This window comes from Sorex araneus, chromosome 4 (genome assembly GCF_027595985.1).
Source record: "Sorex araneus isolate mSorAra2 chromosome 4, mSorAra2.pri, whole genome shotgun sequence".
Classification (NCBI taxonomy): domain Eukaryota; kingdom Metazoa; phylum Chordata; class Mammalia; order Eulipotyphla; family Soricidae; genus Sorex; species Sorex araneus.
This window is the reverse complement of record NC_073305.1, coordinates 42,166,166-42,179,810: the sequence shown is the minus strand read 5'-3', so window position 1 is coordinate 42,179,810 and position 13,645 is coordinate 42,166,166. Positions and strand designations below refer to the sequence as shown.

The window sequence follows — 13,645 nt, the reverse complement described above, 5'->3', positions numbered from 1 at the left end:
GGCAAATGCCCTACCTGCTGTGCTATCGCTCCAGCCCCTCCAGGAAAATTCTTGAGCTGGGCCGGCACCCATGAGAGGGTCCCCCCTGTGTCTCCCTATCTCCCCTCACCTCCATAGTCCACCAAAACAGGCCCTGTGCTCCATCTCCACCTGTAGAGCAGGACTTCCCGTGGGCAGTGAACTTGGGGCTCAGAGGCTAGACACTGGGCCTGGAAGCTCTGCACTCCAGGGCTGAGCCCCAAGGCTGAGGCCACTCTGAAGTTTCCCCACCCGCCAAAGCCCTGCCTTGTGCCCTCCTCCATCAGGCTCAGTGCTTCCTTCTTGGAATCCTGGGCCCGGGTCCTCTCCCAGAGCAGCCCCGCCTGAACTTCCCCTGCCCCGTGAGTTGGGGGCTGGGGCCGCCCAGGTGCAAGTGGCTCCTGAATGTCCCACTCCCAGCACCACCTGCGCCTCCCCCAACAAGGCTGGGTGTAGCCCCCACAGTAGTTGGGGCGGGGGAGTGGCGGATGTGATGTAATGTCAAGGGAATCAGTAAAAAGGAAAGATGGCGGTGGGGCTGGCGAAATAGTGCAGTGGGTAAGTGTAACCAAAAAACAAAAAGAAAGGAAAGAGGGAGGGAGGAAGGAAGGAATCTTAAGGAATCTTAGAAATTAAATTGCATTATTTCTAGCCTTGTATATATAGTATTTCAAACCTTTAAACAAATTGTGTCCCCAAGCTAAGTGTTAGGGAACCTATTCTAATGTATTTAAAATAAAATTAAAAAAAGAAAAAACAGTTCTGATGAGCCTATTAGTGAGCAGATCTTCTGAGCTTGAATTGGTGAAAGTAGTTGCTCTCAAGATCCTCATTGAGCCTTTCGTTCTTGTTTCATATTAACTGTTCTATATTGCCCAGAAGAGGGTAAGGATGGTATTTGCTATCAAAATAAACTTGAGAGGCTGGAGAACTAGCACAGGGGTAAAGGCATTTGCATGCCCCTGACCCTGGTTTGGTCCCCGGCATCACCTAGGGCCCCCAAACTCCTCCAGAAGTGACCCCTGAGCCCAGAGTCAGGAGTTAAGCCCTGAGCATTGCTGGTGTTGTCCTCAAACCACCGCAAAATAAAAAATCATCTCAGTCCAAATATGACTAAAGAGTGATAATGACTTACAAATTAGTGAGGTCATCTGGTCAATTTTTACACTTAAACTTTTCTGCTTTTTTTGGGCTGTGTTATCTTAGGGCTGAAAAGGTCTGGGAGCAGTGGTGCCTCTACTTCTCTGAGACCCTGCGCTTGACCTTGCTTGAACTCTTCTAGAACTCTCTTCTAGAGAGAAGCCCCGCCTTCCCTGGTGGCATGAGGCAGAGGCTCTTGCTTTGGCAGGAAGTTTCTCCTGACCCTGGAATTCTGGTCTTTGAGGGGAAACGAGGCATAGTGGTTTTGCCTCATCTTTTCAGGTTTCTGAAGCTACTTCATATGTCCCCTCCATAAGAAAAGGGGGGGGGCTGGAGCCATAGCACAGCGGGTAGGGCATTTGCCTTGCACTCGGCCGACACAGGTTCGAATCCCAGCATCCCATATGGTCCCCTGAGCACGGCCAGGGCTAATTCCTGAGTGCAGAGCCAGGAGTAACCCCTATGCATCGCCGGGTGTGACCCAAAAGGCAAAAATAAATTAAAAAAAAAAAAAAAGAAAAGAAAAGCTCAGTGGGGGGGGGGGGCTCAGAGAGATCCTCCCCCCCAACAGGCTGAGCACGTGTGCCAGGCTCAAACCCCACATCGCCAGTGAGCGACCCCGAGCACCACTGGGTGTGGGCTCAAAAACCGCCTGGGAAGATAAGATATTTGGGAGTGGGTGAGCATGATCGAGGGGGTCCTGCCCCCAACCTGCACTGAGCGGGGCTGCTGCGGCGAGGACGGACCCCCTAGCGCTCTGCCCTGTGGACTCTTTCAGTGTCTGTAAGCGCTGCATCCGGAAGATGGACCACCACTGTCCCTGGGTCAACAACTGCGTCGGGGAGAACAACCAGAAGTACTTCGTCCTGTTTACAGTAAGTCCCGCCGCTTCTGGGTCCCGGCCCGGCCCCTGGGGAGCCCTTGACCTTCTCAGCTCTCGTCATGGTCTTGGGTGCTGGTCCATACTGGCCTCCTAGTCCAGTGCTCCTCGGCTCAAAAAGTGCCTGTTCCCGGACCCTTCCCTGGAGCCCTTGGCCTTAGGCGCTAGTCCTGAGCGGGGGCTGTGTTCTGGGCTCCCGTCCTCAGTGCCCAGTGATGACACAGCAGGGGCTGCAGCCCGCACCCTGACCTGAAGCTAGGAGAAGGAGCAGAGAGACCCCGGGCAGCCCCGGCCCCGCCCTCCGTGGGGCACTGTGTCTGCTGCCCCTCCTCCCGGTGACTGGCCGCTCACCGTGGATGCAGGGTGGCCCAGTACCTCCCTGACCCCTTCCTGCCCGGCCCCAGCTCTGTGTGCCCTTACTGTGTATGCGGGAAGCTCCGAGCAGCCGCCCCAGGAGGCGGTCTGCGCAGACGGTCATCACTGCAGCGTCTGCCCCCTTCTCTCCCCACAGATGTACATAGCTCTCATTTCCCTGCACGCCCTCATCATGGTGGGATTCCACTTCCTGCATTGCTTTGAAGAAGATTGGACAAGTGAGTATGGGCCGGGTCTCCCTCCCTCCCTCCCTCCCTCCTGGGGGCCGGGAGGGGCACTGTGTGTGGGTCCTGGAGCCCAGGTCCTACCTCGCTTCAGTACATGTGCAGCAGCCCCACGGGGACAGAATAGGGGAAGCCTGAAACTTCCTCCTTGAAATAACACACATGACCCTAAAGTCAGTGCTTCGAGTACAGCCGTGAGTCAGACAGACCCTGCCAGGGAGGGTTGCCCGGGGTGATGCCTCCTGGAAAGCACGTCTCTTTCCTACAGCCTCGGGGGTACGTTCTCATCAGAGGTCAAAGGATTCCAGCATTATAGAATAGCATCGTGATTTTTCTGCCTAGGATCCTTGTGTCGGGTTGGACTACAGACTGCTGACTAACCAATTCATATTAATATTGGAAGTTAATTAATATTGGAGGTTAATCTAAAGATTCTCCTGCTTTAGAAATCCTCCATTTAGTGTCCAGGCGCACAGAAGGAAGTTCAGCTAGCAGGTTGCATGTAATCCCAAGGAGGGGGGTAAAATTGGTTGCAGAAAAAGTACTTTAAAAAAAAAAAAAGAATAAAAATAATTGGGAGGCTGGGGCTGGAGCAATAGCGGGTAGGGCATTTGCCTTGTACGCGGCCGACCCCGGTTCGATTCCCAGCATCCCGTATGGTCCCCTGAGCAACCGCCAGGAGTAATTCCTGAGTGCATGAGCCAGGAGTATCCCCTGTGCATTGCCGGGTGTGACCCAAAAAGCAAAAAATAAAAAATAAAAATAATTGGGAGGGCCAGAGATATTGTACAGCAGAGAGAGCGCTCTCCTTATATGCCGCCAACCGGGTTCGATCCCAAGCAGATCATATGACTGTGTGGTTCCCTGAACCCCACCAGGAGTCAGCCCTCAGCACAGCCGGATGTGGCCCCCCTTTTTAAAAAATTTTAAATAAAAGTAATTGAGAGGCTGGAGAGATAATAAAGTAGGTAGGGCACTTGCCTTGCATGTGGCTGACCTGGGTTCAATCCCCAGCATCCCATAGTGTGCCCAGGTATGACCCCTGAGTGTTGGGCCAGGAGTAAGCCCTAAGCATCACCCAGTGTGCCTGGCCCCCTAAAAAAAACTTTTGTTTTTTTTTTGAGAAAAACCTGTTAAATAGGTGCTAGAGAAAGTGAGAGCCACCTGCTGGGCAACTACTTCCACGCAAACCTGTGAGACAGTCAGAGCAGAAACCTTCTGTTCCCCCCACCGACTTTCTTCCCATAGGTCCCTTTACCCGGCTCATCACTTAGAACTTTTGCTCCTCCTGCACCTGCTGACTTAGCATTCTCTTCCTTTACTTCCCCCCAGAGCTCTCTGGTGTCACCAGACTATCAAGAACCACATCTCTCGGGGGCTAGAGTGATAGTACAGTGTGTAGGGTGCTTGCCTTGCACACAGCCGACGGGGATCTGACCCTTGTCAGCATGTAGCCCACCAGGTGTGATCTCTGGGTGCAGCACGAGGGCTGAGGCCTGAGCACTGCCAAGTGTGCCCTCCCCTGCTGCCCAAAGCCACAGACTGGGGGCTGCCAGCTCAGGGACCCGACTCCTGGTGTGCCTGCAGCCCATGGCAGTACCTGACAAGCTGCTCCAGCGGCAGAGAAGCTGAGAAGGGGGTCTTGGCTTATCCCATCAGTGGGTTGGGTCTCCACTCCCTTCATCAGAGGGTCCAGTCAGTTCAGGCTTCGCCGTGGAGGGAGGAGAGGCCTGGCCACTGGACGGTAGAAGTGCCTTAATCTCAGATGCACCTCTGACCCCGCACCCAGAGAAGCAAGTCCCTCAGCCCAGAGCCGACACACCCCACCCACCACTACACCCACCTTTGGGAGATGGAGAGGCACCTTCCCAGGGCAATGCCTTGTGCTCTGAGTTCTTGACACCAGTGCCACCTGCTGGTCAAGTGGGCACAGTGACGCAGAGTTTTCTATTTTGGTTATTTCAAGTGTTTTTATTTACTTGGATTTTGTTGATTTTTTTTTTTTTTATGATTTTTGTTTGGAGGCCACACCTGGCAGTGCTCACAGGTCATTCCTGGCAGTGCAGGGCCAGCGATCGAACCAAGGGGCCCTGCACAGAAAGCAGTGCTCCAGTACCCTGAGCCCCCAGTGGTGGGCGGGGAGCCAGGCAGGGCCTGGCTGAGGGACAGGAAGGTCCCCCTGAGACTTGGGTGGGTTGCAGGGGGCGGCAGCCCTGAGTGCCAGGTGTGCCTCTTCCCTTGCAGAGTGCAGCTCCTTCTCTCCCCCCACCACCGTCATCCTCCTCATCCTGCTGTGCTTCGAGGGGCTGCTATTCCTCATCTTCACGTCGGTGATGTTCGGAACCCAGGTGCACTCCATCTGCACGGATGAGACGGTAAGCGGGGCGAGGGGCGGGCAGGGAAGGCGCCAGACTGGCAGGACACAGCTCTCCCTTGGCCCCGACCCCGGACATCCTCATCCCTGCAGCCCGCTGGCCCCCATCAAGTCCAGCAGCCTTATAAAGGGCTCCCCCGGCCCCAGGTCCTCCACCCTCCCCGGGAGGCTGCTTTCTGGGCACTCAGCCGGCCAGTCGAGCACCGTCCCAGACCCAGGGTGGAAACAGGCAGCCCAGGATCCCTAGAGGCAAGTCTAGCACTTGGCCTCAAGGTGGGATTGCGACCCCCACAGAGCGGTGGACCCAGTTCTTCTCCAGCTTCGTCGTGAACCTGGTGGCCATGCTCACCTGATTCCTCCTCTTTGCTTACCCCCTCCCCACGCCTCTCCCCTGCCTGCTGGGGAACCCCCTCAAGTAGCCAAAACCTCTGTGTGGTTGATCCACGGCCACTATGGGGGTGTGGCCTGGGGACCTGGCAGGAGGCTCTGACGTGAGAGTCCCAGGGGCCTTACAGAGAACTCCCAGGCAGCAGGCCCCTCTCCTGGGGGGTCCCGGTCCCCTGGTGTGGGAGGATGAGTGTGCAGGAAGAGGGAAGAACAACACGGGCACTAAGCCACTGGCCCCGGCTGTGTCCCGGGGCCCCGATATTGAAGCAGGCCAGTGGCTCTCGGCGAGTCTTCAGGGATGATGGAGTTTCTGAGTTTCTGTGCAACAGTCAGTGACGTGGTCACTCTCGGGTGTGTCCTGAGACCCAGTGGGACAAACTTATGGGAAAGGCCGCAGGGAGCCAGAGGCAGCTGCCGCGCCTGCCCCGTGAGCTCGGGGTGCACCCCCTTCCCCAGCGCCGATCCCCCAGGTGGTGCTGAAGGGCGGAGGGGAGACTGGGCAGCTCAGGGCTGGGGTCCCCCACCCTGTGACCTTGGCTGTTACGCAGGGCGTGGTGGGGCGAGCCCGGGCAGGAGTCCCTCAGGCCTCATCCCTGCCTCCTCACTCCCCCCCCCCCACCGTGTGCGACAGGAAGCGGCTGCTATCAGCCACTCCTAGGGGACCTGGGGACACACCTGCCGTCACCGAGGCCTCCCGCGGCCTCCCGCTCTGTCCTCGCCTCCCTCTAACTCTACTAATTCCTCCTCTCCCTCTCTGGGGCGACTTTTGCCCTCCCTGCGGCTCTGTCCACCCTCTCGGTCAGGCCCACCCAGCGCGGCGCTGCCTGCCCGACCCCCAGGCTGGCCAGGCGGACCGAGCCAGAGCAGTTCTTTTGCTTTGTTCCTTTTTTGAAAAATCTGCAACGTGGTCGGAGTGGCTTCAGCGTCCCAGGTGGTCGGCCAGAGCCACGCGGGCAGGCCCCCACGGGCCCACCCTCTGCCGGTCCCCTCGCCCTCCCCGTGCAGGGGCTCTCGATTGGAGTCATGACTTCTTTCTCCAAGAAAGAGAAGAAAAGTGTGTCTGTAGTAGCTCTCTGGCCTCGAAACAGGAAGGCTGGCCTCCACCTCAGGCTAACGGACGTCCCTCCCCCAGACTCACCACCGGTACAGTGCGTGACTCAAAGTGTGATTGTTCTTGTTTTCAGGGAATAGAACAGTTGAAAAAGGAAGAGAGAAGATGGGCTAAAAAAACAAAATGGATGAACATGAAAGCCGTTTTCGGCCACCCCTTCTCTCTAGGCTGGGCCAGCCCCTTTGCCACGCCAGACCAAGGGAAGGCAGACCCGTACCAGTACGTGGTCTGAAGGAGCCCGGCCGGCCTCGCCATTCAGACAGACCACACCGCGGCGCTCCCGCCCACCGCAAACAAACAAACAAACAAACAAAACTGAACTGCTCTCAAAAACTTTTTTATGTCTCAACATGGCTGAGCATTGCGGAGAAAAACAAACAAACATGGGCCCCATGTTTTATTTTTTAAAGATTCTCCTGCCTATTATTTTATTTTATTTTATTTTATTGGTGACCGAAGCTGCTCTTCTTTTTTTTCCCTCCTTTTTACAAGTCCCCCCTCTGGCCTCTGGTTTCCTCTCTGCTCTCTGTCCAGCATGACTAACGTGGAGGGGCCTGTCCCCCGGGTCTCGCCCACGGCTACTAACTGAGCAAGACATAAGACATGGTGCCTGGTGGGGGCCTCCCCTTCCCTGAAGGCGGGCGGGCGGCGCGGAGAGCCTCACCGAAGATGGATGCTTCCCCCCCTGCTTGAGACCGGAGGGGGCAGGAGCTGGGCTGCATCCTGCACACGGGCCCTCGACACAGCCGCCTCCTGTCCCTACATGGACACAGTTTGCCGCCTCGTGACATTGATTGTCTGCCCCGTGCTCGCTGTCTGGGCTGGGGGTGCTGTAGAACGACTTTGGGGACGGGTTGGGTGGGGGGCGTTGGTGGTGGTTTGTGGGGGTGGGAGAGGAAAGAGGTCTGACTCGTACTCCAGGTCACCAGTTGTATGTCCTGTGCTTATTTAGAAGATGTGAAGGAAAGAAGCTTTTCTGATTCAAAATGCCTTACACAATCAAAAGAAGGGAGAAAGCACACCGGTTCGGGCCCTACCCCATCTTCCTCTGTTCCGGCTGTTTCCACCCTCTCCGCCTCACCTCCCCTCTCCTCATGGGTGTCAGCCGAGCAGTGGTCAGCGCTGTCCCCCACGCTTCCGGGCCTCCCTCCTTGCGTCCAGCTGCAGAGCCAGGTTCCCTCTGGATTTTTGACCCAGGCGTGTGAACAGACCCACCTCGCCTGGATTCTGACGCCGGGTAACGGTGGTCCTGACCTGGGTGGAGTCAGCCCTGATGTGAGTGGGGGTGGAGCGAGGGGCACAGACTCCTCGAGGTTGCCCATGGCATCATGCTCACCGGACCCGACCCTCAGATACAGAGGGTCTGGGACCGACAGGTGGAGACGGGCGGCCTCCTGCACAAAGATCCGATCTGAATAATGGCCCTCTGTGAATTCTCAGACTTTGGGGTTTTTTGTTTTGTTTTGATTTTTTTTTTTTTACATGATTCCACAAACAACCTATTTTAGCTTTTGCAGGGGGGCGGGGGTGGGGAGGTGGTTGGAATCTCATCCAGGACAGAGAGGAAAGTGCGTGTCCCTGTGACCTTCCAGGAAAGTGGGACCTGCCGCCTCTTTTCAATTCTGTCAGTGCTTCCACATGGAAACAAAAATGCAATAAAACTTTTCGGAAACCTGTTGTGATGGCGCTCTGCTTACTCATGTCGTTCTTTCCAGGGGGGGGCCCTTGATGGCTCTTGTGCAGCCCTGCCCCCCCCCGCCCCTCACTGGATTTTCGGGCGTGGTTTCCACGGAACATGGATCAGGCCCCCGTCCGCCGGCTTTCTGCCTCTGTCCGTGCTGCGGGCCACCCTGTGCTCCCGGCAGGGTCCGTCTGTGCCGTTGGCTCCCCTGCAATTCGGGGGGACCCCCATGTTCTGCCCGAAGAGTCAGGCGGAGGAAAGGGCTGGGAAGCACGAGGCACAGTGCCCGCCACGGCTCTGGGGAGCTGCCCACCCTCTCGATGCATAGCCAGAGGACTCTGCGGCTGTACCTGCCTGCGCCCTTTCACTCCAGCCTGCCAGTCATGCGGCCCGAGAGGCTCCAGAGTGACGGGTGGGTTTTTATAATGCTTTTTCTTCCCTCTTTTTTTTGGGGGGGCTAGGGTAGGGCGCAAACCCCACGGTGCTCAGGACTTACTCCTGGCTTTGTGCTCAGGGAACATGCCTGGTGTGGGGCTCAGAGGACCATCCTCTGCCTGGTGCCAGGGATGGAACCAGGGTTGGCCGAGGGCAAGGCAACGCTGCACTTGCCCTTTGACCCTTTACAATGCTGCTTTTAGAATGCTTGTGGCACTTGTTTCCCACAGGCTCCTGGTCTGTTTCTGGGGGTGAACAGCTAATGAGCACGAAGGCCGTGTCTGATGAGCCCAGAGTGAGATGGCCCTGCTGTGCCTTCTGGCTTCCCGTGCCTCAGGAGTCAGGCCTCCTGCCCTCCTCTGCCTCCGGGGGGAGGGAGATTGTGCTTCCCAGTAATTTCTTAAACTATTTTGGTTTTCCTCAAAACACCCCATCCTCAAGGGCATTTTTTTAATAGGCCCAAGTTGGTTATTTCCCTCAGGGAATTTCAAAGGCTTGTACTAGATAGTGCTGAAATATAATTAAATTTGTTTTAGCCCCCCAAAACAGAAGCTCAGGGCCCGAGCAATCATTGAGCAGGTCGGACCCTGGTCTTGCACACGGCTGGCCCAGGTGTGATCCCTGGGCACCCCATGGGGTCTCCTGAAGCACTGCCTGGTGTGACCCCCCAAAACTCAAAATCAAGACCCCAAAAGGTGAAAACAGAAGCTCACTGTTTCAACTTGAGCAGACCCTCCTCGGCTCCTTGCCAGAGAGGGTCCCGCAAAGGCCACCGTCATTCTGCCTGAGCTTCCTGGAGTCTTGGGCCGAGAAGGTGAGGACAGGTGCACTCACAAGATCGAGCCCGCCCTGACTCCCCGAGTTGCCGCATCCCGTCATCATCACTGAGAACACCGAGGCCGAGGGTCTGGAGTCGAAGGAAGAAGCCCCCTGCCTCCCCCAGGTTCCCAGCATGTCAGGACGTCTGGTGAAAGGACCACGTCAGGGTGGCTGTTTGCTGTGGCTCACAAGTTCTGGCCGGCGCAGGGAGCCTCGGAGATGACCCAGAGTCTCAAAGCAGGGACCGTGAGCGAGAGGCAAGGTGGACCTCGAGGATGAGGAGCTGGACTCAGTGACTTTTTCCTGCCTGTCCCAGCCAAGACCAGGCCTGTTGGCAGGGCCAGAGTGGGATCTGGGTGCGACTGTGTGCTGGGCCTCCTGTGAGTCAAGCCACTTCATTTCCTGAACATTTTCCCCAAGTGAAAGCCTGGGAATGAACTCATGCTCATTGCACTGGGGCCCCCTGTGACCCGAACTCTAATAACCAAGCTTTCTAAATTCACCTGATGCAAAAACCTTTCAGCTGAGACGAATCAGCCAGCATTTACGACCACCTGGTGCCACACAGCAGCCCCAGGATGCCTCAGTGATCTCTCCCAGCCAGGCTCAGGCGACCTTCACATTTTTCTTTTTTTTAAGGACTGTTTTGCATGCTGGACTGAGGATCTGGCTTACTGGGCGAGGCTGCAGGCTTTGCATGCAGGACTTTGGGTTCAGACCCTGCTACCACATCACCCCCCAGCACCTAGGTGGGAGAAGCCCTCAAGCATTGCCAGCTATGACCACTCCCCATGCCTCCATTTTTTTTTTTAATTTATTGGGCCATACCCAGTGGTGCTCAGGGGTTACCCCTGGTTCTGCACTCAGGAATTACTCCCAGTGGGCTTGGGGCACCATATGAGATGCCAGGAATCGAATCCAGGTCGGCTGTGTGCAAGTCAAGTGTCTTACCCTCTGTACTAGCTCTCCGCCCCTCCCCTACAATATTTTTTTTAATTGAATAAGAAATCAAGACTACACTTCAACCTGAAGGGCGAACTAGCCAGGAGAGCAAAATGAGGGATCTCAACCTTCAAGAGACCCTTAAGTATCAAAGAAAGAGAGGAAGATCGTGCATGCTAGAATCTCAGGGATCTCCCTGCCACGGTGCCCCTCAAGTGTGTTCCCCCAAACAGCTCCAGCAGCAATCTAACAGGAACCGTGTTAGAAACAGACTTTGCCGAGCATCCCTACTGCCGGAGTCCAGTGTCCCAAGGATGAGGCCCAGCCTCCCCCTCCCCCCAGGGCATCCCAACACTCCCCAAACTTTGGCATGCCGAGGTTCCCAAGGGCAGTCCCTGAAGCTCTGTGCTGGTGGCTGAGTCCAGTGGTGCTCCCCCCTTCACCCCTTGCCTCCCCGGCAAATCGACTCTCAGAAAACCAAATGCTGCCTGGACGGGAGCCGACAGACCTGTCTGGCCAGCTGTTCCGACATCTGCTCAAGTTACAGCCAAGTGTTTGGACCTAGGGGCACTCAGGGCAAAGATCCACCCGAGAGGGCAGGAGGGGCAGACGCTGGGCTCATGCACACACACGGCTGGCCTTTGGCTACGCCTGCTACTCTCCTTATGAAAGGCGATTCCGAGTGAGAAACAGCCACCCTCTTCCACAAGAAAACCCCACGCGCCGGAGCACTGTGTTCCCCCCGACAAGGTGGAGTGGCCCTCGGGATCCCTCCCAACACACAGCCACCGGAGTTGCCAGAGCTGGCCTAAGGCATGAAGAAAAGCATGGGGTGTGGAGCACAGGCTCTGACGTGGGCCTCAAGGAAGCCCTGAACTTCAGAGATTGAGCAAGGGTTTCTGGTCATGGGGCGTGGGACCCCTGGCTTCTGTCTGGTGCGGATTCCCTCCTGTGTCACTCGGGCCCTGAAGTTACTTCTCCGATATCCAGATGACCCTCTCAACGATGGAGATCAAATGAAGCAGTGAACATCATCCAGCACAGTGTCAGGATGCGAGCTGGCATGCGGCAGGGTGAGCTGTGTGAGAACCACGCTTTGCAGACCCCGGGCCAGCCACGTCTATGCAGGCTGCGGGATGTTTATGCTGGGTGATGGTGTTTTTAATAGCAGCTTTTTAAAAATAAAAAATAACGCATTGCGTATTGTCAGAGCAGCACTGTCTCATGAGGCGTAGGGAGATCTGTATGCGGGCGGGCTCCTCTGCACCATGTGTCTAGTTGCAAGAATATGTATTAGCTAGGGACAGTGATGTTACAGTGGGTAGGCACTTGCCTTGCATGCAGCCAACCTGGGTTCTATCCCGGCATCCCCTCCGTTCCCCTGAGTGCCGCCAGCAGTGATTTCCTAAGTCCAGAGCCCTGAGTGATCCCTGAGCACCACTGGGTGTGGCCCCAGAACAACAACAAAAAAATTATCTGTGATGTTGGCAGTTAAAAGATACGGCAGGACCACTGCAGGGCGCTGTGGTATCTAGTCGACCTGAACCGGGGCCCAGGGCGAGCGCCCCACTTCACTCACTGCCATCTCTGCAAGACCTTGAAACACAGGCGTGCACCCCAGCTCCTCCAGGAGGGTGGATCCTGCTACTTGTCCGTCATGCCAGGGTGTTGGAATCTGTTTCCAAATCAGCTCATGAGTGGCCCAGGAGGCCCAGAACGGCCAAGTCTCTCTCTCTCTCTCTCTCTCTCTCTCTCTCTCTCCCCCCCCTTTGTCTCTGTCTGTCTGTCTGTCTGTCTCTCTCTCTCCCCCCCCCCTTCTCCCTCCCTCCGAGTATCACAAGTGCATGTCCCTCAGTGGTGGGCCTTCCTGCCACCTCTAAACATATCTCCAGCCGGGAAATGTGGCTTTCAGGACACCTTTAAATCTAGGCCAAATTTAAGCAGGAAAGTACCACTCCCTTGGCTTCCTCCCTCAGGTCAGGCTTTTCATGTGCTCCCGGTTCATCTGCAACAGTTTCTTCTTTCCAGACTCAAATTCAACACTCCTGAGATATTTGTCCACTTCTCCCCCAAAGGACTTCATCTGGTGGGCAGGCCAGGTGCTGTCTGGGCTCGCTAACAAGCTTGTTGAGGCAGTTAAGTAGATCCCAGAGCGTTCACCTGGCCTCATGTCACCAGCATGAAAATTAGGAACCCTGGGGCCTCTTCCTGCACTTCCGGGCCCCTCCTGGCAGGTCCATCTTTGTCCTTGAGACCAGCACTGGCAGAGTAGGGATGTGTAGTGGGGCTAACAATGCAGCAAGCAGAAGCCGACACTAGCTCGGGTCTGGGTTCCAGAAGATGTGCGTTGGCCACTAGCACGATCCTCGGCACCTCTGCCTTCCTTCCATCCGGAGGGGTCCACCTGCCGTCCCTCTTCTTGGGGTTGCTGTGCGGGTCCAGGCTCGTGGCTATGGGAGCCCCAGACCATATGGATGCAGCCCATCTTACTTACCTTGTGATACCTGGTTAAAACCCCCTCCTGGGCTGGAGCTAGTGTAGTGGTAGGGCGCTTGTCTGGCATGCAGCCAGTGCGGGCTCCATCCCAGGTGCCTCGTACACTCCCCCAAGCCCGCCAGGAGTAATCTCTGAGCAGAGGAGGAGTCAGCCCTGAGCACCTGTGGCCCAAAGACAAAGCAAACGGAAACCTCTGACTACAGATGATGACCCAGGAAGAAATGAGGGCACCCCAAAGCAGGTCACTTCAGATGGCAAGCTGCCCTCCTGACCCGCAGGCGGCGCCCAGAGACAGGTGTCAGCAAGGCCTGTTTTCAGGTACAGCCTCGTCTGGTGCCGATTAGGAAGGAAACAGCAACTGCCTCGGGAAAGCCTGGAAATTGGGTGAAGGTACCCAGCTTCCATGGTGGTGTCCTGTGTGACTTTGCTTCTTCCTGAATGCCACATGGATATGTTCTGATGCCACATTTAATGGCACTCACCATCTTTAATACTTGTACAGTTGGCTGCTTTAGAGGGTGATTTAGACGGGCGTCATTAAAGTTTTCTGGTTTTTTTCAGCTTCTTGTTCATTGTTTAAAGGGGTAATACCACTAATTTTGTGTCTCTAATTAATTTTTTGGTAGCGTTTTATTTTGAAATAATGTCAGGCTTAGAAAAAGAGCTAGAGCCAGGGCTTAAGGCATTTGCCTTGCATGCAGATGACTCTGGTTCATTCCCTGGCACCGCATATTGTCCCATGAGTATCTCCAGGAGTGACCCC

General features: G+C 55.9%; 1 protein-coding gene across 2 annotated transcripts in view; it reads left to right on the top strand.

Moving 5' to 3' along the window:
- Positions 1-13,645, top strand: part of ZDHHC3 (zinc finger DHHC-type palmitoyltransferase 3) — a 53,661-nt gene that overhangs the window by 34,849 nt on the left and 5,167 nt on the right. Inside the window, exons 4-7 of one of the 2 annotated variants that reach the window (XM_004614530.2) lie at positions 1,937-2,033; positions 2,550-2,631; positions 4,882-5,012; positions 6,583-8,200. In XM_004614530.2, coding sequence (XP_004614587.1) covers positions 1,937-2,033; positions 2,550-2,631; positions 4,882-5,012; positions 6,583-6,741 — 469 coding nt within the window. In that variant the 3' untranslated portion in view covers positions 6,742-8,200. Of the gene's footprint in view, positions 1-1,936; positions 2,034-2,549; positions 2,632-4,881; positions 5,013-6,582; positions 8,201-13,645 lie in introns of those variants that run through there. The other variant, XM_055136316.1, reaches the window with a different exon arrangement.